Raw genomic sequence first — 27,381 nt, forward strand, 5'->3', positions numbered from 1 at the left:
TCGCAGTCTCCTGACCTTCGTTTCCTTTAGTTTTACTTAGTTTTGTCCCCTGATGTGAGGAAGGACATTCTTGCTATTGAGGGAGTGCAGCGTAGGGTCACCAGGTTATTCCTGGGATGGCGGGACTGTCATATGCCTGAGACATAATGGAGCAGCTGGGCTCTTGTACACTCTGGGAGTTTAGAAGGATGAGGAGGGCATATTTAGAGGCATGAAATATCTTCCGGTGTTTGGGGGAGTCCAGAACCAGGGGCCACACACAGTTTAAGAATAAGGGGTAAGACATTTAGAATGGAGACGAGGAAACACTTTTTCTCACAGAGAGTTGAGAGTCTGTGGAATTCTCTGCCGCAGAAGGCGGCAAATTCCCTCGATACTTTCAAGAGAGAGCTAGATGGGGCTCTTAAAGATAGCGGAGTCATGGGATATGGGGAAAAGGCAGGAATGGGGTACTGATTGTGGATGATCAGCCATGATCACATTGAATGGTGGTGCTGGCTCGAAGGGCCGAATGGCCTACTCCTGCACCTATTGTGTATTGTCTATTTAGAGATACAGTGCCGAGTCCAGTTCGAACCAGCGTACACTAGCACTATCCTACACACACTAGTGACAATTTTTAATGTTATACACAATACACAATACAATTTATTTGTCACTTGAATCTCATAGAGGCTCAAATGAAATATTGTTTCTGCAGTCATACACACATGAAAAAAAAGACCCAAGACACAACACAATTTACACAGACATCCATCACAGCGCATCTCCTCCTTGCTGTGATGGAAGGCAAAAAAACTTATCTCTCCCCTGCACTCCCCATTCCCCTCCCGATGTCAGAGCCCAAGTCAGATCCCCCGGCGGGCGACAACAATTGTCCCGCGGTCATTAACGCTGCGCCGGGTGATGCAAGGCCGCGCTCCGGGTCTTGTTGTTGGAGCCCCCGGCGGGCGCTAGCAAAGTCCCGCTGCCGTTGAAGCCGCGCCGGGCGGTGATGTAAGGCCCCGCTCCAGGTACTCCTCGACTCCGCGACTCAGGCAGGAGAAGTCGCCGTTGCGGAAGCCCCGAAAAGCGGTCTCCCAGCAGGGACCCGCCGGCTCCCGATATCACTGTCCACCGGACCCGCGGGCTCCCGATATTACTGTTTGCCCGACCTGCGGTTGGAGCCTCCGAATCTCCGGGGGTCGGGTCACAGCCGCGCGCCACCACCGCTCCAAACTCGGCCAGCTTCGTGACGGTGAGTAAAGTCCGCAGCTCCGCGACTGGAGCCCCAGGTCGTTCCTGCTGGAGGCCGCTCCACGTTGCAGCCCCAACGACAACAGAGACCCGACAGGGGAAAGGTCGGGCTCTCCGTGCAGGGGAAAGATTTTAAAAGTCCCCCCCACCCCACACACACACACACACGCACGCACACACACACACACACGCACACACACACACATACCCCATCAAAAATAAATAAAAACTACATTAAAACGGGACAAAAAATAACAAAAAGACAGACGGACTGCAGAGGCTGCTGCGATGTGAGTCGCTCCACCCACTAGATGCCAAACCTATTAACCTACAAAGCTGGGTACAGCAATACTTTACTGGACTGTATGTCAGGAAGTGAATTTCACTGTGAATTTGCACTAATAAAAGCACCATTGGGCCATTGGGGTGACTGGTCTGTTTGTGTGAGTGAATCCTGTGAAAAGTGCAGAGCTCGAGTCTGTAATAACCTTTGAGAAAATGTCGCCCTGTTTCAACAGGACCAAAGTCACCAACCACTACACCCGTGGCCTGGACATCAACAGCAGTAAATCGATCAGAAACAGGTAAAGATTTTCCTAATCCTACATATCTGGAACGGGTGCTGCTCTGGTTAAAAGAGTTTGCAAGAGATTCAAATGCCCTTCGGCCCAACTTTCCCATGCTGACCCATTGATGCTACCTGTCGTACCACCTGTCCACATTTGGCCCATATCCCTCCAAATCTTTCCCTTCTCATTTTACTCCACAGTAATAGGGCCATGGAGTCATACAGAACGGAGACAGGCCCTTCGGCCCAACTTTCCCATGGTGCCCCATCTACGCTAGTCCCACCTGTCCGCATGTGGCCCATGTCCTTCTACGGAATGGACACAGGCCCTTCGGCCCAACTTCCCAATACTGACCAAGGTGCCCCATCTATACTAGTCCCATCTGTCTGAATGTGGCCCATATCCTTCTAATCCTTTCCTATCCATGTACCTGTCCAAATGTCTTTTCAATGTTGTTATAGTACCTTCCTCAACTACCTCCCCTGGCAGCTCATTCTAAATATGCACTGCGCTCTGTGTGAAAAAATTGCCCCTCTGGTTCTGATTAAATCTTTCCCCTCTCACCTTAAACTTGTGTCATCTGATGTTTGAATTTCCCTATGCTGGATAAAAGACATAGAAACATAGAAACATAGACAACAGGGGCAGAAGTAGGTCATTTGGCCCTTCGAGCCTGCACCGCCATTCAATATGATCATGGCTGATCATCCAACTCGGTATCCCATCCCTGCCTTCTCTCCATACCCCCTGACCCCTTTAGCCACAAGGGCCACATCTAACTCCCTCTTAAATATAGCCAATGAACTGTGGCCTCAACTACCTTCTGCAGCAGAGAATTCCACAGATTCACCACTATGTGTAAAAAATGATTTTCTCATCTCGGTCCTAAAAGGCTTCCCTCTTATCCTTAAACTGTGTGACCCCTAGTTCTGGACTGCCCCAACATCGGGAATAATCTTCCTGCATCTAGCCTGTCCAACCCCTTAAGAATTTTGTAAGTTTCTATAAGATCCCCCCTCAATCTTCTAAATTCTAGCGAGTACAAGTCGAGTCTATCCAGTCTTTCTTCATATGAAAGTCCTGCCATCCCAGGAATCAGTCTGGTGCAGTCACCCTATTTGTTCCCCTCGTTACCTTATACACTTCTGCAAGACCCCCCTGCACTCCAAGGAATAAAATCTTTGATCTAATACTCCAAGGAATGAAGTCATGGTCCAAGGCTCATGATCTTATCCATGTCTATAAAGGATTAATGTAGCTGGGGCATTTTGGTCAGTTTCTCATCCTCCTGTGATCCAATGAATTATGTCCTATCCTACCTAACTTCTCCCTTATACCTTATTTCTTTATTTTTTAAATGATTTAAATTGAATTTAAAAAAGGCTATAGCCAATTCTAGGGCGGCATGGTGGCGCAGCAGTAGAGTCGTGCCTTACAGCGCTTTCAGCACTAGGGACCCGGGTTTGATCCCAACTACGGGTGCTTGTCCGTATGGAGTTCATGACCACGTGGGTTTTCTCCGAGATCTTCGGTTCCCATCGCACTCCAAAGACGTGCAGGTTTGTAGGTTGATTGGCTTTGTATCAATGCAAACTGTCCCTAGTGTGTGTAGGGTAGTGAGGATCACTGGTCAGCATGGACCCGGTGGGCCGAAGGGCCTGTTGCCACACTGTATCTTGAAGTTAATGGATAGATTTATGGTAGAGATAGATAGATTCTCGATTAATACGGGTGTCAGGGGCTATGGGGAAAAGGCAGGAGAATGGGGTTAGGAGGGTGAGATGATTGAATGGCGGATTAGATTTGATGGGCCGAATGGCCTAATTCTGCTCCGATCACTTATGACCTTATGAACCTCAGGCCCTCGAGTCCTAGCAACATCCTCGTATATCTCTGCACTATTTCCAGCTTATTGTCAACCTTCTAATGGCAAGGTGACTAAAATTGAACACAATAATCTAAGTTTAAGAAAGAACTGCAGATGCTGGAATAATCGAAAGTAGACAGAAATGGTGGAGAAACTCAGCGGGTGAGGCAGCATCTATGGAGCGAAGGAAATAGGCGACGTTTCGGGTCGAGACCCTTCTTCAGACCGATGTGGGGGTGGGGGGGACGGGAAGAAGAAAGGAAGAGGCGGAGACAGTGGGCTGTGGGAGAGCTGGGAATGGGAGGGGAAAGAGGGAGAAAGCAGGGACTACCTGAAATTGGAGAAGTCAATGTTCATACCGCTGGGGTGTAAACTACCCAAGCGAAATATGAGGTGCTGCTCCTCCAATTTACGGTGGGACTCACTCTGGCCATGGAAGAGGCCCAGGACAGAAAGGTCGGATTGGGAATGGGAAGGGGAGTTGAAGTGCTGAGCCACCGGGAGATCAGGTTGGTTATTGTGAACCGAGCGGGGGTGTTGGGCGAAGCGATCACCAAGCCTGCGCTTGGTCTCACCGATGTAGAGCAGCCGACACCTAGAGCAGCGGATGCAATAGATGAGGTTGGAGGAGGTGCAGGTGAACCTCTGCCTCACCTGGAGCGACAGCTTGGGCCCTTGGATGGAGTGGAGGTGGGGAGGTAAAGCGACAAGTGTAGCTACAATAATCTGAGGCGGACTTGCCAAGTCGATGCCAGCTTCCTCCGATGCCCATTCCTCAAGGATTCCTTTTTAGTGTTAGTTTAGTTTAGAGATACCGCATGGTAACAGGCCCTTTGGCCCACCGAACTACTGTTCTGTTAATTCTATGCACAGAGAAGATGGTGAGCGATAAACAAAAAAGAAGGCAGGCTTCTAACTAGAGTTGCCAACGTTCCCACTCCCAAATCAGGGATAAAAGGTCAAAATACGGGACAAATTCCCGACGGCAATTCGTTGACCGACTGGGCCGTGGCTGGGTGAATGATGAGTTGTCCCGGGTGCTGGACTGGACTGTACACAAAGCCCAGCCGGCAGGGCCAGCTGTGAGGAGTTTTGGTCCGGGGGCTGCCCGCACAGTCCAGCGCCCCGTCCAACTAACGAACCGATGATCGGCCGTGAGAAGGAAGGGTGGTGGTGTCGGTGGTCAGTGAAGGTCCGGAGAACAGACAGGTGGCCGGGCTGCCGACTGACCGACCGACGGGGCCACGGGCGAGGCGCTGCTGCTGCTGCTGCTGCACTCCATGGGCTGCACTACGTCGGGACTGGTGAGGCGGGGGCCAGACGGGGCGCTCCGACCCGACAGTCCCCTCGACCCGAGTAGTAGCGGTCAAATACGGGGCAAGGGCAAAACCAATTTAGCCCAATATACAGGATGTCCCAGCTAATACGGGACAGCTGGCAACACTAGTTGTAACAGACTTTTTTCGTTTGACAGAAGCCCCCAAAACATCAACCAGTAAGCAACCAGAGACCAAATCGACTGAACCCCCAACAAAGAAAACAGGTGAGAACATCTGCATCCTATCAAGGCTGTTTTAATCAGGGAGTCATCGAGTTTTTAGTTTTAGAGATACAGCATGGAAACAGGCCCCTTGGCCTACCAAGCCCAAGCTGACCAACAATCGCCCCATACACTAGTCCTATCCTACACTCTATGGACAATTTACAAAACTCAAGGGCATGTTCAGAGTCATAGAGTCAGTATTGCATTTGACCCAACTTGCCCACACCGGCCAACGCGTCCCATCTACACTAGTCCCGCCAGCCTGCGTTCGGTCCATATCCCTCCAAACCTGTTCTATCCATGTATCTGTCAAACTGTTTCTTAAATGTTGGGATAGTCCCAGCCTCAACGACCTCCTTGTTCCATACACCCACCACCCTTTGTGTGAAAAGGCTACTCCGCGGATTGCTAATAAGTCTTCACCCCTTCACTCTAAACCGATGCCCTTTTAGGCATGCAGGTGCAGCAGGCAGTAAAGAAAGCGAATGGCATGTTGGCTTTCATAGCAAGAGGATTTGAGTATAGGAGCAGGGAGGTTCTACTGCAGTTGTACAGGGTCTTGGTGAGACCACACCTGGAGTATTGCGTACAGTTTTGGTCTCTAAATCTGAGGAAGGACATTATTGCCCTAGAGGGAGTGCAGAGAAGGTTCACCAGACTGATTCCTGGGGTGTCAGGACTGTCTTATGAAGAAAGACTTGATAGACTTGGTTTATACTCTCTAGAATTTAGGAGATTGAGAGGGGATCTTATAGAAACTTACAAAATTCTTAAGGGGTTGGACAGGCTAGATGCAGGAAGATTGTTCCTGATGTTGGGGAAGTCCAGGACAAGGGGTCACAGCTTAAGGATAAGGGGGAAATCCTTTAAAACCGAGATGAGGAGAACTTTTTTCACACAGAGAGTGGTGAATCTCTGGAACTCTCTGCCACAGAGGGTAGTTGAGGCCAGTTCTCATTAATATATTATTGTTGGCTATATTTAAGAGGGAGTTAGATGTGGCCCTTGTGGCCAAGGGGATCAGAGGGTATGGAGAGAAGGCAGGTACGGGATACTGATTTGGATGATCAGCCATGATCATATTGAATGGCGGTGCAGGCTCGAAGGGCCGAATGGCCGAGTCCAGCACCTAATTTCTATGTTTCTATGTTTCTATGATCCTCGATTCACCTACTCTTGGCAAGAGGCTCTGTGTTTCATGCTGTATCTGAGTTTCCATGCTGTATCTCTCATAATATTATTATGACTTTCAGAAGACATTTGCACAGGACTTCCGGTGGGGCTGTTGCTAGCTAACTCCGCCCACGGTCTGGCTGTTTTTTTAATTTTGTTATACAGACGGCTGTGCGGGCGCATGATGATGCACGCAACTGTCATCTAAGGCCCTAAGGGGAGTGGGCGGAGGATGATGTGAGGTGGAGATCCCAGCAGCAACTAAATGGGCCGAATGGCCTGTTTCTGTTCTGTGCTCAAAGAACAAGGTGAGAGGAAGCAATTAAACAATTGGACTGGCTTCTAAAAATATATCTCTCTTTTGGCAGTAGCCCCAAAAACGTCGACCAGCAAGGAACCGGAGACCAAACCAACCCATTCCCCAGCAAGGAAAACAGGTGAGAATATCAGCATCTATCATAGGTAGACAAAACAAGCTGGAGAAACTCAGTGGGTGAGGCAGCATCTATGGAGCGAAGGAATAGGCAACGTTTCGGGTTGCGACCCTTCTTCAGACTGATGTTGGGGGGGGGGGGAAGGGAGAAAGGAAGAGGCGGAGACAGTGGGGTGAGGGAGAGCTGGGAAGGGGAGGGGAAAGATAGAGAAATCAGGGACTACCTGAAATTGGGGAAGTCAATGTTCATACCGCTGGAATGTAAACTACCCAAGTGCATTTCTCCAATTTCAGGTAGTCCTTGCTTTCTCCCTCCTTCCCCTCCCCTTCCCAGCTCTCCCACAGCACACTGTCTCTGCCTCTTCTTTTCCTTTTCCTGCCCCCCTCCCCATAGACAATAGGTGCAGGAGTAGGCCATTCGGCCCTTCAAGCCAGCACCGCCATTCAATGTGATCATGGCTGATCATTGAATTCAATTCAATTCAATTCAATTCAATTCAATTCAACTTTAATGTCATTGCACAAATACAAGTATGGGTACAACGAAATGCAGTTCAGCATCAGTCCGTTGTAATAGTGCAATATAGGAATAAAAGTACAGAATAAGCAAACAATGTGGACAGAGAGACTGGAGAAATCTATCGGCGGGACTCCGAGTTCAGCAATGTGATTGTGTTGTTGTAGAAGCTGTTCCTCATCCTACTAGTACGAGACCTGAGGCTCCTGTACCGCCTCCCTGATGGGAGGAGGGCAAACAGTCCATGGTTGGGGTGTGAGGGGTCTTTGATGATCTTCCCGGCCCGTCTCAGACACCGTTTTCGGTGGAGGGCATCCATGGCAGGGAGCGGGGCACCGATGATGTGCTGCGCGGTTTTCACCACCCGTTGTAGTGCCTTCCTGTCCGCTATGGTGCAACTGCTGTACCATACCGTGAAGCAGGTGGTCAGGATGCTTTCGATGGTACTGCGGTAAAAGTTGGTCAGGATCTGGGGGGACAGGTGAGCTTTCTTTAGTCTCCTCAGGAAGTAAAGGCGCTGCTGCGCCTTTTTGATCAGCTTGGAGGTGTTGAGGGACCAGGACAGATCCTCCGAGATATGTACCCCGAGGAATTTGTAGTTGGAGACGCGCTCCACCTCAGTCCCGTTTATATGGATCTATGCTGCCCGTCTGATCTTCCTGGAGTCAACAATAATTTCCTTCGTCTTCTTGGAGTTGAGGACGAGGTTATTGTTGGCACACCAGGCTGTCAGGTGCTGGACCTCCTCCCTGTAGGCTGACTCGTCGTTGTCACTGATCAGCCCTACCACCGTGGTGTCGTCGGCAAACTTAATGATGGCGTTGGAGCCATTCTTAGGGATGCAGTCATGGGTGAAGAGGGAGTAGAGGAGAGGGCTGAGCACACAGCCCCAATCAGTACCTCGTTCCTGCCTTCTCCCCATATCCCCTGACTCCGCTATCTTTAAGAGCCCTATGTAGCTCTCTCTGGAAAGTATCCAGAGAACTGGCCTCCACCTGAGGCAGAGAATTCCACAGACTCACAACTCTCAGTGTGAAAAAGTGGTTCCTCATCATTGACAACTTCTCTACATTGGTGAGACCAAGAGCAGGCTTGGCGATCGTTTCGCCCAACACCTCCGCTCGGTCCGCAATAACCAGCCTGATCTCCCTGTGGCTCAGCACTTCAACTCCCCCTCCCATTCCCAATATGACCTTTCTGTCCTGGGCCTCCTCCATGGCCAGAGTGAGGCCCAGTGCAAATTAGAGGAGCAGCACCTCATATTTCGCTTGGGTAGTTTACACCCCAGCGGTATGAACATTGACTTCAGATAGCCCTTGCTTTCCCTCTCTCTCCATCCCCTTCCCCTTCCTAGTTCTCCTACTAGTCCACATCAGTTTGAAGAAGGGTCTCGACCCGAAACATCGCCTCTCCCTTCGCTCCATAGATGCTGCCTCACCCGCTGAGTTTCTCCAGCATTTTTGTCTACCTTGGATTTTTCCAGCAAAAGCTCTTAAAAACTCAGCATCTATCATGGCTGTTTTTAATGAGAGAATGATCGCGTGTTAGAGAGTAGGAGGGAGATAGATAAAGTGACCGATTGTTGGCCTTTCTCCAGAGTAGACGACTCAGGTTTAATGTGTAGGAAGGAAGGAAATGCAGATGCTGGTTTAAACCGAAGATAGACATAAAAAGCTGGAGTAACTCAGCGGGGCATCTCTTCAGTCTGAAGAAGGGTCTCGACCCGAAACGTCACCCATTCCTTCTCTCCAGAGATGCTGCCTGTCCCGCTGAGTTACTCCAGCATATTTGGACACGTGTGCGGACGTGGAGTCGAAGGACGAGAAGCTGAAGCAAGGAAGTGGAAGCCAAATAACCGAACGGAAAACGAGGCCGAAAAGCCAACTCACAGAAAGGCCGCTCTGCCGAAACGCCAAAAAACGGACATGATGTCGCCGGGCGGGGGGCGGGACTTGCCAGCGATTGTTCCAGACTCTCCGCGTCCATCACATCACTGGCCGGTGGGGGTGGGGAGTCATTTTCCCACTCAAGCCATAGGTGACTGGGCTTTTCGGGAGAGCGGCCTTTCGATGAGTTGGCTTGTAGGCGATGCAGCCTTTCGGTGAGTTGGTGTTTTGGCACAGTGGCCTTTCGGTTCGTTGGCTTTTCGGCTGTGTACGCTTTCGGTTATTTTGACTATCGTTCGGCCATTTGGCTACCACTTCTTTGCTTCGGCTTCTCGCCCGTCAGCGCCACGTCCGGGTACCGTTTGGACATAGGTTAAAATTGGGAGGAGAGAGATTTCAAAGGGGGCACTCAGCGACAAGTTTTTTCACTCGGGAGGGGATAATCCAATATCTGAAATGACCGAGTTACCGGAGGAAGATATTGGCCAGCACTGTGGCGCAGCGGTAGAGTTGCTGCCTTGCAGCGCCAGAGACCCGGGTTTGATCCTGACCGTGGGTTCTCTCTGTACGGAGTTTGCACGTTCTCCCTGTTTAATTAGGCCGTAGGGGCATCTTTGTGTTTGGTTTTTGTCACCGCGTTTTAGGAAAGATGTCGGCGAGCTGGAAAGGGGTGCAGAGAAGATTTACGAGGATGTTGCCGGGACTCAAGGACTTGAACTATAGGGAGAGGTTGAGCAGGCTGGGACTCTATTCCATGGAGCGCAGGAGGATGAAGGGTGAACTTATAGAGGTGTACAAGGTCGTGAGAGGAATAGATCGGGTTGATGAACGGGTGAAGTCTCTTGCCCAGAGTAGGGGAATCGAGAACAAGAAGTTTAAGGTGATCGGGGAAAGATTGGACATAGGTTTAATCCTCTGGTTTAATCTAAAGATTGGACATCACAAAGATTGGACTTAGGAACATGAGGGGTAACTTTTTTTACTCAAAGGATGGTGGGTCTATGGAACGAACAGCCGGAGGAGGTTGCTGAGGCAGGTACTATAATAAGATGATATTTAGACAGGTACATGGACAGGTAGAATAAAAGTACCCATGCAGGTACAGCAGGCAGTGAAGAAAGCGAATGGCATGTTGGCCTTCATAACAAGAGGCGTATAGGAGCAAAGAGGTCCTTCTGCAGTTGTACAGGGCCCTAGTGAGACCACACCTGGAGTATTGTGTGCAGTTTTGGTCCCCTAATTTGAGGAAGGACATTCTTGCTATTGAGGGAGTGCAGTGTATATTTACAAGGTTAATTCCCGGGATGGCGGGACTGTCATCTGCTGAGAGAATGGAACGGCTGGGCTTGTACACTCTGGAGCTTAGAAGGATGAGAGGACATCTCATTGAAACATATAAGATTGTTAGGGGTTTGGACACGCTAGAGCAGTGGTTCCCAACGTGGGGCGTACGCCCCACAGGGGGGCAATTTGATTTTTAAGGGGGGCAATTGAGCAATTTGGAGGTCTGGGTCCAAATTTTCGATTTTTATTTTTTTGGATTTTCCATCAGGTAGTTTATGTTTCAGATGTTATTTTGAGTAAATAATTTTTTTTGGGTAAAAAAGGTCTTTATTGTGTAGTTATTACATAATCACCGCGCCATCGCTCTTCATGCACGTCGCACGAAGCGCGCAAGGCCATGTTCTTTTGAAGCTTCTTTAAACCAAGGTATTGGCGTTTTAAGCTTCTTCAGCTGAAACGGAGTTCACTTTTTAAATGATAAGAATTATATATCACCACATGGGGGGGGGGGGGGGGGGGCAGGATTTTAGAGGTGATTAGGTTGGGCATGGCCAAAAAAAGGTTGGGAACCACTGCGCTAGAGGCAGGAAACATTCCCGATGTTGGGGGAGTCCAGAACCAGGGGCCACACAGTTTAAGAAAAAGGGGTAAGCCATTTAGAACGGAGACGAGGAAACACTTTTTCACCCAGAGAGTTGTGAGTCTGTGGAATTCTCTGCCTCAGAGGCCGGTTCTCTGGATACTTTCAAGAGAGAGCTAGATAGGGCTCTTAAAGATGGCGGAGTCAGGGGATATGGGGAGAAGGCAGGAACGGGGTACTGATTGGGGATGATCAGCCATGAATACATTGAATGGCGGTGCTGGCTCAAAGGGCCGAATGGCCTACTCCTGCACCTATTGTTTATTGTCTATTGATAGGACAGGTTTAGAGGGATATGGGCCAAATGCAGGCTGGTGGAACTAGTGTAGATGAGGCATGTTGGTCAGCATGGCCAAGTTGGGTCAAAGGGCCTGTTTCCACACTGTGTGACTAACTTTTATGCACTAAGTACAAGGTGGGAAGAACATATAAAAGAAGGCAGGCTTCTAAAATACTTGTCTCTTTGGACAGAAGCCCCCAAAACATCAACCAGTAAAGGACCAGAGACCAAACCAACCCATTCCCCGACAACAAAAACAGGTGAGGATGACTGCTTTTTATCAAGGCTGTTTAAATGCCTTCGTGGTTTTAGTTTTTGTGAAACAGGCCCTTCGGCCCATCGAGTCCATGGTGACCAAGAACCCCCGTACATTAGTTTTATCCTACACACTCGAGACAATCTACAGAAGCCTTTAAACCTCCGTACCAGCACATCAATAGACAATAGACAATAAGTGCAGGAGGAGGCCATTCGGCCCTTCGAGCCCCCACCGCCATTCAATGTGATCATGGCTGATCGTCCCCAATCAATAACCCGTGCCTGCCTTCTCCCCATATCCCTTGACTCCACCAGCCCCTAGAGCTCTATCTAACTCTCTCTTAAATCCATCCAGTGACTTGGCCTCCACTGCCCTCTGTGGCAGGGAATTCCACAAATTCACAACTCTCTGGGCGAAAAAGTTTTTTCTCACCTCAGTCTTATATGGCCTCCCCTTTATTCTAAGACTGTGTGTGGCCCCTGGTTCTGGACTCGCCCAACATTGGGAACATTTTTCCTGCATCTAGCTTGTCCAGTCCTTTTATAATTTATACGTTTCTATAAGAGAGCCCCTCATCCTTCTAAACTCCAGTGAATACAAGCCTAGTCTTTTCAATCTTTCCTCATAGAAACATAGAAACATAGAAATTAGGTGCAGGAGTAGGCCATTCGGCCCTTCGAGCCTGCACCGCCATTCAATATGATCATGGCTGATCATCCAACTCAGTATCCCGTACCTGCCTTCTCTCCATACCCCCCCTGATCCCTTTAGCCACAAGGGCCACATCTAACTCCCTCTTAAATATAGCCAATGAACTGGCCTCAACTACCCTCTGTGGCAGAGAGTTCCAGAGATTCACCACTCTCTGTGTGAAAAAAGTTCTTCTCATCTCGGTTTTAAAGGATTTCCCCCTTATCCTTAAGCTGTGACCCCTTGTCCTGGACTTCCCTAACATCGGGAACAATCTTCCTGCATCTAGCCTGTCCAACCCCTTAAGAATTTTGTAAGTTTCTATAAGATAACCTCTCAATCTCCTAAATTCTAGAGAGTATAAACCAAGTCTATCCAGTCTTTCTTCATAAGACAGTCCTGATATCTCAGGAATCAGTCTGGTGAACCGTCTCTGCACTCCCTCTATGGCAATAATGTCCTTCCTCAGATTTGGAGACAAAAACTGTACGCAATACTCCAGGTGTGGTCTCACCAAGACCCTGTACAACTGCAGTAGAACATCCCTGCTCCTATACTCAAAACCTTTTGCAATGAAAGCTAACATACCATTCGCTTTGTTTACTGCCTGCTGCACCTGCATGCCTACCTTCAATGACTGGTGTACCATGACACCCAGGTCTCGCTGCATCTCCCCCTTTCCCAATCGGCCACCATTTAGATAATAGTCTGCTTTCCCGTTTTTGCCACATATGACAGTTCCGCCATCCCAGGGATCAATCTCGTGAGCCTTTCCAAAATGGTTCTTGATTCCCCTACTCTGGGCAAGAAAATCTATGAGTCCATCCATCTGATCTATTCCCCCCCCCCCCCCCCCCCCGTGATTTAACAAGACCTGCAAGAGCATCCCTCATCCTCCTGCGCTCCAAGGAATATAGTTCCAGCCTGCTCAACTTCTCCCCATAGCTCAGATCCGAACGACATCTTCGTAAATCTTCTCTGTACCCGTGCCAGCCTGACGAAGTCTCATTTGGGCCGAAGGGTCTGTTTCCAAGCTGTGTGACTACCTTACTCTAATGTCGATGAACCAGGTGAGAGATAATCATAACATACTTTTTTTCATTTGACAGTAGCCCCCAAATCATCAACCACCAGACAGCCAGAGACCAAAGCAACACATTCCCCAGCAAAGAAAGCAGGTGAGAATGTCTGCATCTTATCAAGGCTGCTTTAATGAGAGTCAATAGACAATAGGTGCAGGAGTAGGCCATTCGGCCCTTCGAGCCAGCAGCGCCATTCAATGTGATCACGGCTGATCATCCCCAATCAGTACCCCGTTCCTGCCTTCTCCCCTTATCCCCTGACTCCGCTATCTTTAAGAGCCCTATCTAGCTCTCTCTTGAAAGTATCCAGAGAACCGGCCTTCACCGCCCTCTGAGGCAGATAATTCCACATACTCACAACTCTCTGTGTGAAAAAATGTCTCCTTGTCTCCGTTCTAAATGGCTTACCCCCTTATTCTTAAACTGTGTGTGGCCCCTGGTTCTGGACTCCCCCAACATCGGGAACATGTTTCCTACCTCTAGCGTGTCCAAACCCTTAATAATCTTATATGTTTCAATGAGATACCCTCTCAGCCTTCTAAACACCAGAGTGTACAAGCCCAGCCGCTCCATTCTCTCAGCATATGACAGTCCCGCCATCCCGGGAATTAACCTGGTGAACCTACGCTGTACTCCCGTAGTGGGGATCGAACCTGGGTCTCCGGCGCTGCGTGCGCTGTATGGCAGCAACTCTACTGTTGTCGTGGGCTCGATGGGCTGAAGGGCCTGTTTTCCTGTTATGATTCAATTAAATTATAACCCTGTGATGGACCGTTAACTATTTTTATCTCTTTAGTAGATCTTCCAAAAGCAACTGTTACCACTGTATACAGAGCGACTACACAACACACCACAAAACTGGAAACAGGTAGAGTCTGAAGAAGGGTCTCAACCCGAAACGTCACCCATTCCTCCTCTCCAGAGATGCCGCCGGTCCCACTGAGTTACTCCAGCTTTTTGTGTCAACCTTCGGTTTAAACCAGCATCTGCAGTTCCTTCCCGCACAAAGAAAGTAGAGGCTGGAAATAGAAACATAGAAACATAGAAAATGGGTGCAGGAGGAGGCCATTCAGCCCTTCGAGCCAGCACCGCCATTCATTGTGATCATGGCTGATCGTCCCCTATCAATACCCCGTGCCTGCCTTCTCCCCATATCCCTTGGTTCCACTCGCCCCTAGAGCTCTATCTAACTCTCTCTTAAATCCATCCAATGACTTGGCCTCCACTGCCCTCTGTGGCAGGGAATTCCACAAATTCACAACTCTCTGGGTGAAAAATATTTTTCTCACCTCAGTCTTAAATGGCCTCCCCTTTATTCTAAGACTGTGTGTGTGGCCCCTAGTTCTGGCCTCGCCCAACATTGGGAACATTTTTCCTGCATCTAGCTTGTCCAGTCCTTTTATAATTTTATATGCTTCTATAAGATCCGCCCCCTCGTCCTTCTAAACTCCAGTGAATACAAACCCAGTCTTTTCAATCTTTCCTCATATGACAGTCCGGCCATCCCAGGGATCAATCTCGTGAACCTACGCTGTAAAAACAGAAAAGGCTGGATGTAGATAAGAAACATTTTGCCAGGATTGAACCCGGGTCTCCGGCGCTGTTAGGCCACAACTCTATCGCTGCGCCACCGTGCCGCCCGGAGTTATACAGCATGGAAGCAGACCGGAACACCGGTGGTACAGTTGCTGCAAAATGGGTCTGTCCCACTTAGGAGATTTTTTGGGCGAATGCGGACGACTGCTGTAAAATTTTCAACATGTTGAAAATTTTTCGGCGTCAATTTTTACTGTCGTAGGTTGTCGCCAGATGTCGTAGGTGAATTCCATTAAAATTAGTCCCTGGCAGTCACCTAAAGAGTCGCCTAAGTGCGACAGGCCCATTACAGCGCTTACAGTAGCAATGTTACAAAATTTTGAGATTTTAAAAATCAAGTCTGCAATTTATCCCATCAGATAAAGCATAACAATAAGTTTAATTTGACACCAAATTCACTTTCATATCTCAAGTATTAAAAAAGTTATGGCCATTTTCATACTCGGAAATTAGCATCTTGTTCCCTATTGATTTTCAATGGACATTACAAAAAAGCTGTGATCTTGGATAGTCAAACGCCCATTTCTTAAGGAAAGATTAACATTTTTAAATAGCCTAAGTGTCCAAAGATTATTCACAGATAATTCACAATATAACATGATTTTTATATCTAATTTACATTAATTTATAGGCCAAATGGAAGGAATTTAGTGTTCAATTGCTGTAAATAAATGCCCATTTAAATCGGCTTTCTAGTGGGTTCATGTGAACGCGCTGGTTTAGAACGTTGACATCGCGCTGGATTAGTGCCCTCAAATGCCGAGAAAAATACTGCGGGCTATAAAAAGCCCAAAATGAACTACTCGCTATAGATAATTTGATATACAGGGTTATATATATGCCCCATTTAATGTAAAAATAAGGTACATACCTTTAATTGTTTGCTCTATAAAACCCTGGGGCTGCGAGAGGTTGCGGAATGAGACAGTAATTTTAAAACTATTATAACTATATTATCGAGGCCTATAAAACTAATAATACCTTTTGCGACCGGGTCTTGCAGCGATTTTTCGTTAATGATTTACTAGGCTGAACATCTGCGATTAGTACAGCCTAGTAAAAATCGCGTTTTAAACCCGCCCCCTCCCAACAGCGCCAAAATCGCGGACATGGCTGTGGGCAGATTCCCAATGACGATTCAGGTAGGTTTTGTAACATACCTACTTACAGCGCCAGAGACCCGGGTTCGATCCTGACTACGGGTGCTGTCTGTATGGAGTTTGTACGTTCTCCCCGTGACCTGCGTGGGTTTTCTCCGGGATACTCAGTTTCCTCCCACACTCTAGAGACGTGCAGGTTTGTAGGTTAATTGGTGAATGTAAAATTATAAACTGTCCTCAGTTTGTGTCCCACCTGCCCGCGTTTGGCCCATAACCCTCCGAACCTGTCCTATCCATGTACCAGTCTATCTATTCTTTAAAGATTGTGATAGAACCTGCCTCAATTACATCCTCCGGCAGCTCGTTCCATACACCCACCACCCTTTGTGTAACAAAGTTACCCCTCATGTTTCTATGAAATCTTCTCCCCCCCCACACCCCCCATCGCCCAGCTCCCCCTCACCATACACCTATGTCCTCAGGTTTTTGATTCCCCTACTCTGGGCAAGAGACTCTGTACCTCTGTGTCTCTAGCTGATCTATTCCCCTGATGATCGATGGTCGGCATGGGCTGAAGCACCTGTATGGATGCTGCATGTCTAAACTCAACTAAACTAAATCAAACTAAACCAAACTAAACTAAGCTAATACGATTCTGCTTCAGTGTTTGGTACCGAGACCATTAATAAGAACGTGTTGAACAAACGGGATCTGGGGGTCCTTGTTCATCAGTCACTGAATGCAGGTACAGCAGGCAGTGAAGAAAGCCAATGGCATGTTGGCCTTTATAGCAAGAGGAGTTGAGTACAGGAGCAAAGAGGTCCTTCTGCAGTTGTACAGAGCCCTAGTGAGACCACACCTGTTGTGTGCAGTTTTGGTCTCCAAATCTGAGGAAGGCCATTCTTGCTATTGAGGGAGTGCAGCGTAGGTTCACAAGGTTAATTCCCGGGATGGCGGGACTGTCATATGCTGAGAGAATGGAGCGGCTGGGCTTGTACACACTGGAATTTAGAAGGATGAGAGGATATCTTACTGAAACATTTCAGATTATTAAGGGATTGGACACGCTATAGGCAAGAAACGTGTTCCCGATGTTGGGGGAGTCTAGAACCAGGGGCCACAGTTTAGGAATAAGGGGTTGGCCATTTAGAACGGAGACGAGGAAAAACATTTTCACCCAGAGAGCCGCGAATCTGTGGAATTTTCTGCCTCAGAAGGCTGGGAGGCCAATTGCTTTTAAGAGAGAGCTAGATAGGGCTGTTAAAGATAGCGGAGTCAAGGGATATGGGGAGAAGGCAGGAATGGGGTACTGATTGTGGATGATCAGCCATGATCACATTGAATGGCGGTGCTGGATCGAAGGGCCAGATGGCCTACTCCTGCACCTGTTGTCTATTGTCTATTGTAAAGCATTTATAAAGACCATCCTGTAAAGAGGAAAGGAAGGCTTACAATTTCTGTGTTCTTTTACATTGGGGCAGTCTGCAGTTGTGGCATCCATTCAGTGTTACTCCACAAGTGAAAGCCAAGAGATGAACAGACTCAACTGTGGCCCACTCAGAGCCGGGTTTACCATTAGACTTCATAGGTTGAAACCAAGGGCCTCGAAATCTAGAGGCCCTCAGGCGAAGGTGTATAATATTTTTGACACTGTCATAGGCCTTTCTTACATGAGCTTTCACAACACACTATAGTCTCTAAACAACCCTTCAGTCATTTACCTTGCCCTCCATTTCAGAATAACAGTGTTTTAAGCCGATAACTCGACACTAGCACTGGCAATAAATAAATAAATAAATAAATAAGTGCGGCTTTCCAGCCCCTTATCTCATTGGCCACGCTCGGCTGCAAGTCGCTGTCAATCTGGTGGACCATCTTCCTCTAGTCGTGGGGGTGGGGGATTGGGAGGGGCCTCACAAGTGGAACAGCCTAGGGCCTCTCTTCATCTAAATCCGGCCCTGTGGCCCACTAAACCTTTGTCTCTTTTTCGCAGAGCTCCCCGAAGCGTTGGTCGACAGTGAGTGGGTGGCGGTCCCGAGCGTAGAGACGGCGAACATGTTGGGAGGAGGTAAAGACTGGACTGAAGATGGGATGGGATGTTCCCACTATTGGGAGAGTCTCGGACTAGAGGGCACAGCCTCAGAATTAAAGGACGTTCTTTTAGTAAGGAGATGAGTAGAAATGTCTTTAGTCGAAGGGAATGCGGGGAGGAAACCGAAGATCTCGGAGAAAATCCACAAAGGTCAAGGGGAGAATGCGCGAACTTCGCACAGGATGTGGGAGGAAACCAGAGTACCAGGAGTAAACTCACTCGGTTAACATGCAAACTCCACATGGACAGCACCTGAGCACCAGGTCTCTGCTGTTCATAAGTCCGTAACTTCCAGGAGCACAATTAGTCCATTCGGCCCATCAAGTCTATTCTGTTATTTAATCATGGCAGATGTATCTTTCTTTCTCAACCGCATTCTCCTGCCTTCATAATTCCACCAGTGGCAGAGTCTAGGACTAGACTCTCGAGACTCTAGACATAACCTCCGAATTAAAGGGCATTCCTTTTGGAAGAAGATGAGGAGGAATTTCTTTAGTCAAAAGGTTGTGAATCTGTGGGATTCTTTGCCACAGAAGGTAGTTGAGGCCAAGTCAGTGGATATGTTTAATGACCCTGTCCCACAGTGCAAGTTCATTCCAAGAGCTCTCCCGAGTTAAAAAAAAAAATCAAACTCGTGGCAAGCACAGAGAATAAACATAGCGGGTACGTCGGAGCTCGGGGACGTCTCTTAGTGGCTCGTAACGCTAACGGCAGGTACTCGGGAAGACTCGCTAACGGCAGGTAAGCACGGGAAGACTCGTGAAGATTTTTCAACATGTTGAAAAATGTCCACAAGAGCCCCGAGTACCGACGAGCAGCCATTACCGTAAATCTCCGAGTTCGAATCAGGTCAAACTCAGGAGAGCTCTTGGGATGAACTCGTACCATGGGACAGGGGTTTAAGGCAGAGATAGATCGATTCTTGTTCAAGAAGGAACTGCAGATGCTGGAAAATCGAAGGTACACAAAAATGCTGGAGAAACTCAGTCTGAAGAAGGGTTTCGGCCCGAAACGTTGCCTATTTCCTTCGCTCCATAGATGCTGCTGCACCCGCTGAGTTTCTCCAGCATTTTTGTGTACCTTAGATAGATTCTTGATTAGTACGGGTGTCAGAGGTTACGGGGAGAAGGCAGGAGAATGTTTTTTTTGTATCAAAAAATAATTTATTTTTTCAACACGATACAAAAACCAAACCCGTGGTGACAATACCTGCCGCCATGTTACAAAATCATCAAACAATCATGTTACAAATATTCGAATAACTACTGTACAACCCTGGTAAAGGGGGCGAGCATCTGGCTCAGGCAAAGCCGTCATGATCACATTGAATGGCGGTGCTGGATCGAAGGGCCGGATGGCCTACTCCTGCACCTGTTGTCTATTGCCTATTGTGAAGCATTTATAAAGACCATCCTGTAAAGAGGAAAGGAAGGCTTACAATTTCTGTGTTCTTTTACATTGGGGCAGTCTGCAGTTGTCGCATCCATTCAGTGTTACTCCACAAGTGAAAGCCAAGAGATGAACAGACTTATGTAGCCCACTCAGAGCCGGGTTTACCATTAGGCTTCATAGGTTGAAGCCAAGGGCCTCGAAATCTAGAGGCCCTCAGGCGAAGGTGAATAATATTTTTGACACTGTCATAGGCCTTTCTTACATGAGCAGTCACAACGCACTGTAGTCTCTAAACAACCCTTCAGTCATTTACCTTGCCCTCCATTTCAGAATAACGATGTTTTAAGCCGATAACTCGACACTAGCACTGGCAATAAATAAATAAATAAATAAGTGCGCCTTTCCAGCCCCTTATCTCATTGGCCACACTCGGCTGCAAGTCGCTGTCAATCTGGTGGACCATCTTCCTCTAGTCGTGGGGGTGGGGGATTGGGAGGGGCCTCACAAGTGGAACAGCTCTTCATCTAAATCCGGCCCTGTGGCCCACTAAACCTTTGTCTCTTTTTCTCAGAGCTCCCCGAAGCGTTGGTCGACAGTGAGTGGGTGGAGGTCCCGAGCGTAGAGACGGCGAACATGTTGGGAGGAGGTAAAGACTGGACTGAAGATGGGATGGGATGTTCCCACTATTGGGAGAGTCTCGGACTAGAGGGCACAGCCTCAGAATTAAAGGACGTTCTTTTAGTAAGGAGATGAGTAGAAATGTCTTTAGTCGGAGGGAATGCGGGGAGGAAACCGAAGATCTCGGAGAAAATCCACAAAGGTCAAGGGGAGAATGCGCAAACTTCGCACAGGATGTGGGAGGAAACCAGAGTACCAGGTGGAAACTCACTCGGTTAACATGCAAACTCCACATGGACAGCACCTGAGCACCAGGTCTCTGCTGTTCATAAGTCCGTAACTTCCAGGAGCAGAATTAGTCCATTCGGCCCATCAAGTCTATTCCGTTATTTAATCATGGCAGATGTATCTTTCCCTCTCAACCGCATTCTCCTGCCTTCATAATTCCACCAGTGGCAGAGTCTAGGACTAGACTCTCGAGACTCTAGACATAACCTCCGAATTAAAGGGCATTCCTTTTGGAAGAAGATGAGGAGGAATTTCTTCAGTCAGAAGGTCGTGAATCTGTGGGATTCTTTGCCACAGAAGGTAGCTGAGGCCAAGTCAGTGGATATGTTTAATGGCCCTGTCCCACAGTGCAAGTTCATTCCAAGAGCTCTCCCGAGTTAAAAAAAAAAATCAAACTCGTGGCAAGCACAGAGAATAAACGTAGCGGGTACGTCGGAGCTCGGGGACGTCTCTTAGTGGCTCGTAACGCTAACGGCAGGTACTCGGGAAGACTCGCTAACGGCAGGTAAGCTCGGGATGACTTGTGAAGATTTTTCAACATGTTGAAAAATGTCCACGAGAGCCCCGAGTACCTACGAGCGGCCATTACCGTAAATCACCGAGTTCGAATCAGGTCAAACTCAGGAGAGCTCTTGGGATGAACTCGTACCATGGGACAGGGGTTTAAGGCAGAGATAGATAGATTCTTGTTCAAGAAGGAACTGCAGATGCTGGAAAATCGAAGGTACACAAAAATGCTGGAGAAACTCAGTCTGAAGAAGGGTTTCGGCCCGAAACGTTGCCTATTTCCTTCGCTCCATAGATGCTGCTGCACCCGCTGAGTTTCTCCAGCATTTTTGTGTACCTTAGATAGATTCTTGATTAGTACGGGTGTCAGAGGTTACGGGGAGAAGGCAGGAGAATGTTTTTTTTGTATCAAAAAATAATTTATTTTTTCAACACGATACAAAAACCAAACCCGTGGTGACAATACCTACCGCCATGTTACAAAATCATCAAACAATCATGTTACAAATATTCGAATAACTACTGTACAACCACGGTAAAGGGGGCGAGCATCTGGCTCGGGCAAAGCCGTCTTCCGCCTGGTGCCATGACTCGCAGATGGCCAGCTTGGCCAGGCCCAGGAGCAACCCAACCAGGATATCTCCGGCCCTGCCCACTCCCTAGGTCCCGTCATCAGTCCTTCGGTCACTGACAGCAGAGCCCCTCCTCCCTCTATGGACCCCTTGGTGGAGTGGCGGTGACCCTTGCCCTCGGGACCCTGGCTGCAAGGGACGCTCCATTGGTCCCTCAGGAGAATGGCGTTAGGGGGAGAGTTGGATCAGCCATGGCAGAGTCGACTTGAAGGGCCGAATGGCCTAATTCCACTCCTATTCCTTATGACCTTAACCTTTCCCTCCTTCTGCCTTAAGGGCCTGTCCCACTAGAAAACATAGAAACCAAGAAAATAGGTGCAGGAGGAGGCCTTTCGGCCCATCGAGCCAGCACCGCCATTCATTGTGATCATGGCTGATCGTCCCCAATCAATAACCTGTTCCTGCCTTCTCCCTATATCCCTTGATTCCCCTATCCCCTAGAGCTCTATCTAACTTGTTCTTAAATCCATCCAGTGATTTGGCCTCCAATGCTCTCTGTGGCAGGGAATTACACAAATACTTACGCGACTATTTCGGCGACTGCCGGCACCCGCCATAGGTCAGCGAAAATGTTCAACGTGTTGAAAATTCGTTGGCGACCAAAAAGACACTACGACTCTTTGGGCGACTGAGGAGACGACTCACGACCATGTCGCGGGGTGAAGCCTGTATGGTCGTGAGTAGTCGCCCAAAGAGTCGTACCTTGTTTTGGTCGCCACTTGAACTTCAGCATGTTGGAAGCATGGCTTTGTGACTCTTATCTTCTTCCAACAGGTCTGATGCAAACCACTGTCGCTAACGAGCTGGGGACCTCAATACCACAACCTACGAACAAAACCGAATCAGGTATTAATGGTACACAAAATTGCTGGAGAAACTCAGCGGGTGCAGCAGCATCTATGAAGCGAAGGAAATAGGCGACGTTTCGGGCCAAAACCCTTCTTCAGACTGATGGGGGGTGGGAGGGGAGAAGGAAGGAAAAAGGGAGGAGGAGGAGCCAGAGGGCGGGGGAGGATGGGAGGAGACAGCTAGAGGGTTAAGGAAGGGGAGGAGACAGCAAGGGCTAGCAAAATTGGGAGAATTCAACATTCATGCCATCAGGATGCAAGCTGCCCAGGCGGAATATGAGGTGCTGTTCCTCCAATTTCCGGTGTTGCTCACTCTGGCAATGGAGGAGACCCAGGACAGAGAGGTCGGATTGGGAATGGGAGGGGGAGTTGAAGTGCTGAGCCACCGGGAGGTCAGGTAGGTTATTGCGGACTGAGCGGAGGTGTTCGGCGAAACGATCGCCCAACCACCGCTTAGTCTCCCCGATGTAAATCAGCTGACATCTAGAGCAGCGGATGCAGTAGATGAGGTTGGAGGAGATGCAGGTGAACCTTTGTCGCACCTGGAACGACTGCTTGGGACCTTGAATGGAGTCGAGGGGGGAGGTGAAGGGACAGGTGTTGCATCTCTTGCGGTTGCAACGGAAAGTGCCCAGGGAGGGGGTGGTACGGGAGGGAAGGGAAGAATTGACAAGGGAGTTGTGGAGGGAGCGGTCTTTGCGGAAGAGGTATTAATGGTGTTCCGTTCTGGGCACCATGCCAGAGGAAAGATGTTGTCAACGGGAAAGGGTACGGGGAAGATATACGAGGATGTTGCCAGGACTACAAGGTCTGAGCTACAGACAATAGACAATAGGTGCAGGAGTCGGCCCTTCGAGCCAGCACCGCCATTCAATGTGATCATGGCTGATTATCCCCAATCAGTACCCCGTTCCTGCCTTCTCCCCATATCCCCTGACTCCGCTATCTTTAAAAACCCTATCTAGCTCTCTCTTGAAAGCATCCATGTACCCTGCCTCCACCGCCCTCTGAGGCAGAGAATTCCACAGACTCACAACTCCCTGTGAAAAAAAGTGTTTCCTCGTCTCCAATCTAAATGGCTTACCCCTTATTCTTAAACTGTGTGGCCCCTGGTTCTGGACTCCCCCAATGCCGGGAACATGTTTCTTGCCTCTAGCGTGTCCAAGCCCTTAACAATCTTATATGTTTCAATGAGATAACCTCTCATCCTTCTAAACTCCAGACTGTACAAGCCCAGCCGCTCCATTCTCTCAGCATATGACAGTCCCGCCATCCCGGGAATTAACCTGGTGAACCTACACTGCACTCCCTCAATAGCAAGAATGTCCTTCCTCAAATTAGTTGGTGGTGCTGGCTCAAAGGGCCGAATTGCCTACTCCTGCATCTATTGTCTATTGTGTATTGTCTAAGTCGTGCGGGTTTGTAGGATAACCTACGTCAACCTACGACAGCAAAATTGTCGCCAAAAATGTTTCAACGTTAAAAATGTTGCCGTCACCCAAACAATCGCCTAAGTGGGACAGGCCACAACACTATCCTACACACACTAAGGACAATTTTACAGTTATACCCAGCCAACTAGAATGCTGTACGTCTTTGGAGTGTGGGAGGAAACTGAAGATCTCAGAGAAAACCCATGCAGGTCACAGGGAGATCGTACAAACCCCGTACAGACTGCACCCCTAGTCGGGATCGAACCCGGGTCTCTGGCGCTGTGAGGCAGCAACACTACCCGAGCCACGGAATGTCCAGTGGGTGGTCTGCCTTCAACGTTCATTCCACTGACCAATTTCAAAAGGACCACAATGAAATGAATTGCAGAGGCTAGTTGCAAAGTGCTGACATAGGTTAAAAAAAACATGTCTAATACGATCAACCAGGGTTGAATTTCCTTTTCATTAAATTTGTTTTATATAACGGCTTGAATTTAAATTCCCTAGTTGTTGTGGTGGGATTTGAACTCTCATCTCTACTTTCAGATGCTGGCTCAGAAATGTAACCCTTTGCTATCGAACCCTTGAACGAGGATGTTGGCATCTGGTTTTCTTCCCTTATTTCCCCCTCTCTCTCGGCTCCTCTGATTTGCAAGACTCTGTGAATCACTTTCCCTCCCTCTATACCGCACAGTGGCGCAGTGGTAGAGTTGCTGCCTCACAGCCCCGGAGACACGGGTTCGATCCTGACCACCGGGTGGTGTCCGTATGGAGTTTGTACTCCCCGTGGATATTCCTCTGGTTTCCTCCCAAACTCCCAAGAAACATATAAGATTATCAAGGGCTTGGACACGCTAGAGGCAGGAAACATGTTCCCGGTGTTGGGGGAGTCCAGAACCAGGGGCCACACAGTTTAAGGATAAGGGGTAAGCCATTTACAACGGAGACGAGGAAACACTTTTTCACCCAGAGAGTTGTGAGTCTGTGGAATTCTCTGCCTCAGAGGGCGGTGGAGGCCGGTTCTCTGGATACTTTCAAGAGAGAGCTACATAGGGCTCTTAAAGATAGCGGAGTCAGGGGATATGTGGAGAAGGCAGGAACGGGGTACTGATTGTGGATGATCAGCCATGATCACGTTGAATGGCAGTGCTGGCTCGAAGGGCCGAATGGCCTACTCCTGCACCGATTGTCTATTGTCTATTGTCTAAGACATGTGGTTTTGTAGGATAATTGGATTTTGTAAATTATCGCTGGTGTTGAGGATAGACCGAGTGTGAGCGGGTGATCGCTTGTCGGCATGGACTTGGTGGATCCCGGAGAAATTTGTGTCAAAATGTGAAGTAAAATACTCTACTCTTTTGACAGGTCAGCCGCCAACATCCACAGTAACTGAGACAAAGCACTTGGCTGTGAAACCGACCAACATGTCCAAGACGGGTGAGTCTGCATGACCCATAAGCAATAGGAGCAAAATTAGGTCATTCGCCCCATCTAGTCTACTCCACCATCCAATCATGGCTTATCCCGGGCTGGCGGGACTGTCATATGCTGAGAGAATGGAGCGGCTGGGCTTGTACACTCTGGCGTTTAGAAGGATGAGAGGGCATCTTATTGAAACATGTAAGATTATTAAGGGGTTGGACACGCTAGAGGCAGGAAACATGTTCCCGATGTTGGGTGGAGTCCAGAACCAGGGGCCACACAGTTTAAGAATAAGGGGTAAGCCATTTAGAACGGAGACGAGGAAACACTTTTTCTCACAGAGAGTTGTGAGTGTGGAAATCTCTGCCTCAGAGGGCGGTGGAGGCTGGTTCTCTGGATGCTTTCAAGAGAGAGCTAGATAGGGCTCTTAAAGATAGCGGAGTCAGGGGATATGGGGAGAAGGCAGGAACGGGGTACTGATTGGGGATGATCAGCCATGATCACATTGAATGGCGGTGCTGGCTCGAAGGGCTGAATGGCCTACTCCTGCACCTATTGTCTATTGTGTTTTGATCTATCTCTCCCTCCTAACCCCATTCTCCTGCCTTCTCCCCATAACCCCTGACACCCGTACTAACCAAGGATCTATCTCTGCCTTAAAAATATCCACTGACTAGGCCCCCACAGCCTTCTGTGGCAAAGAATTCCACAGATTCACCACCCGCTGACTAAAGAAATTCCTCCTCATCTCCTTCCTAAAGGAATGCCCTTTAATTCTGAGGTTATGTCCTAGACTCTGCCACTGGTGGAATTATGAATAGAAGGCAGGAGAATGGGGTTGAGGGGGAAAGATACATCAGCCATGATTGAATAACGGAATAGACTTGATGGGTCGAATGGTCTAATTCTGCCCCTGCAAGTTACGGACTTATGTACACCCTCGTACACGGACTTATGTACACCCTTAACTACGTAGGCGGCGCGACTCTCGTCAGCAGCGGCCTCTGCAGCCCGTCCGCGTTTTTATTATTTTTTGTCTATGTTTCTATGTAGTTTTTGTTATTTTTTGTTGGGGTATGTGTGTGGGGGGGTGGGGGGGGGGGTGGGAGGGAGGGGGTAACTTTTAAATCTCTCCCTGCACGGGAGACCCGACCTTTTCTGTCGGGTCTCCATTGTCGTTGGGGCTGCAACGAGGAGCGGCCTCCAACAGGAAGACCGGGGGCTCTGGTGCCGACGACTCACCTCACCGTCGCGGAGCTGGCCAAGTCCGGAGCGGGTGGAGCGGTGGTGGAGCGCTGCTGCTGCTGCTGCTGCTGCTGCTGCTGCCCGACCTCCGGAGATTCGGAGGCTGCAACTGCGGGTCTGGCGGACGGCGGCACCGGGAGCCCGCGGGTCCCTGGAGGGAGACCGCTTTTCAGGGCTCCTGCAATGGCGACTTCTCCCGCCCGAGTTGCGGGGTTGAAGAGCTCCTGGAGCGGGACCTTACAGCACCGCCCCGCGCGGCTTGGAATGGCCGCGGGACTCTGCGAGCGCACGCCGGGGGCTCTAACACCAAGAACCCGGTGTGCGACCTCGCACCACCCGGCGTGGCTTTAATGGCCACGGGACAATCGCCATCGCCAGCCGGGGGCTTTGACTTTGACTCTGACAGCGGGGGGGGAGAGTGCAGTGGAGAGATAATTTTTTTTGGCCTTCCATCACAGCGATGTGATGGATGTTTATGTAAATTATGTTGTGTCTTGCGTCTATTTGTTTGTAATGTATGGCTGCAGAAACGGCATTTTGTTTGGACCTCAAGGGGTCCAAATGACAATTAAATTGAATCTTGAATCTTGAATCTTGAACCAGAGACCTGGGTTCAATCCTGATCTCAGGTGCTGTCCATGTGGAGTTTGCATGTTATCCCTGTGAGTTTTCTCCTGGTACTCTGGTTTCCTCCCACATCCTGTGCGGAGTTTGCACGTTCTCCCCGTGACCTGCGTGGGTTTCCTCCG

At 49.0% G+C, this 27,381-nt stretch overlaps 1 protein-coding gene across 1 annotated transcript in view; it reads left to right on the top strand.

Moving 5' to 3' along the window:
• The first annotated feature begins 20,213 nt into the window (after positions 1–20,213).
• LOC129693917 (C-type mannose receptor 2-like) overlaps positions 20,214–27,381 on the top strand; it is a 55,951-nt gene continuing 48,783 nt past the window's right edge. Inside the window, exons 1-3 of the mRNA XM_055630650.1 lie at positions 20,214–20,285; positions 22,459–22,530; positions 25,331–25,402. Coding sequence (XP_055486625.1) covers positions 20,273–20,285; positions 22,459–22,530; positions 25,331–25,402 — 157 coding nt within the window. The 5' untranslated portion in view covers positions 20,214–20,272. The remainder of the gene's footprint in view (positions 20,286–22,458; positions 22,531–25,330; positions 25,403–27,381) is intronic.

The sequence above is a fragment of the Leucoraja erinacea genome, unplaced genomic scaffold (genome assembly GCF_028641065.1).
Source record: "Leucoraja erinacea ecotype New England unplaced genomic scaffold, Leri_hhj_1 Leri_476S, whole genome shotgun sequence".
Taxonomy (NCBI): domain Eukaryota; kingdom Metazoa; phylum Chordata; class Chondrichthyes; order Rajiformes; family Rajidae; genus Leucoraja; species Leucoraja erinaceus.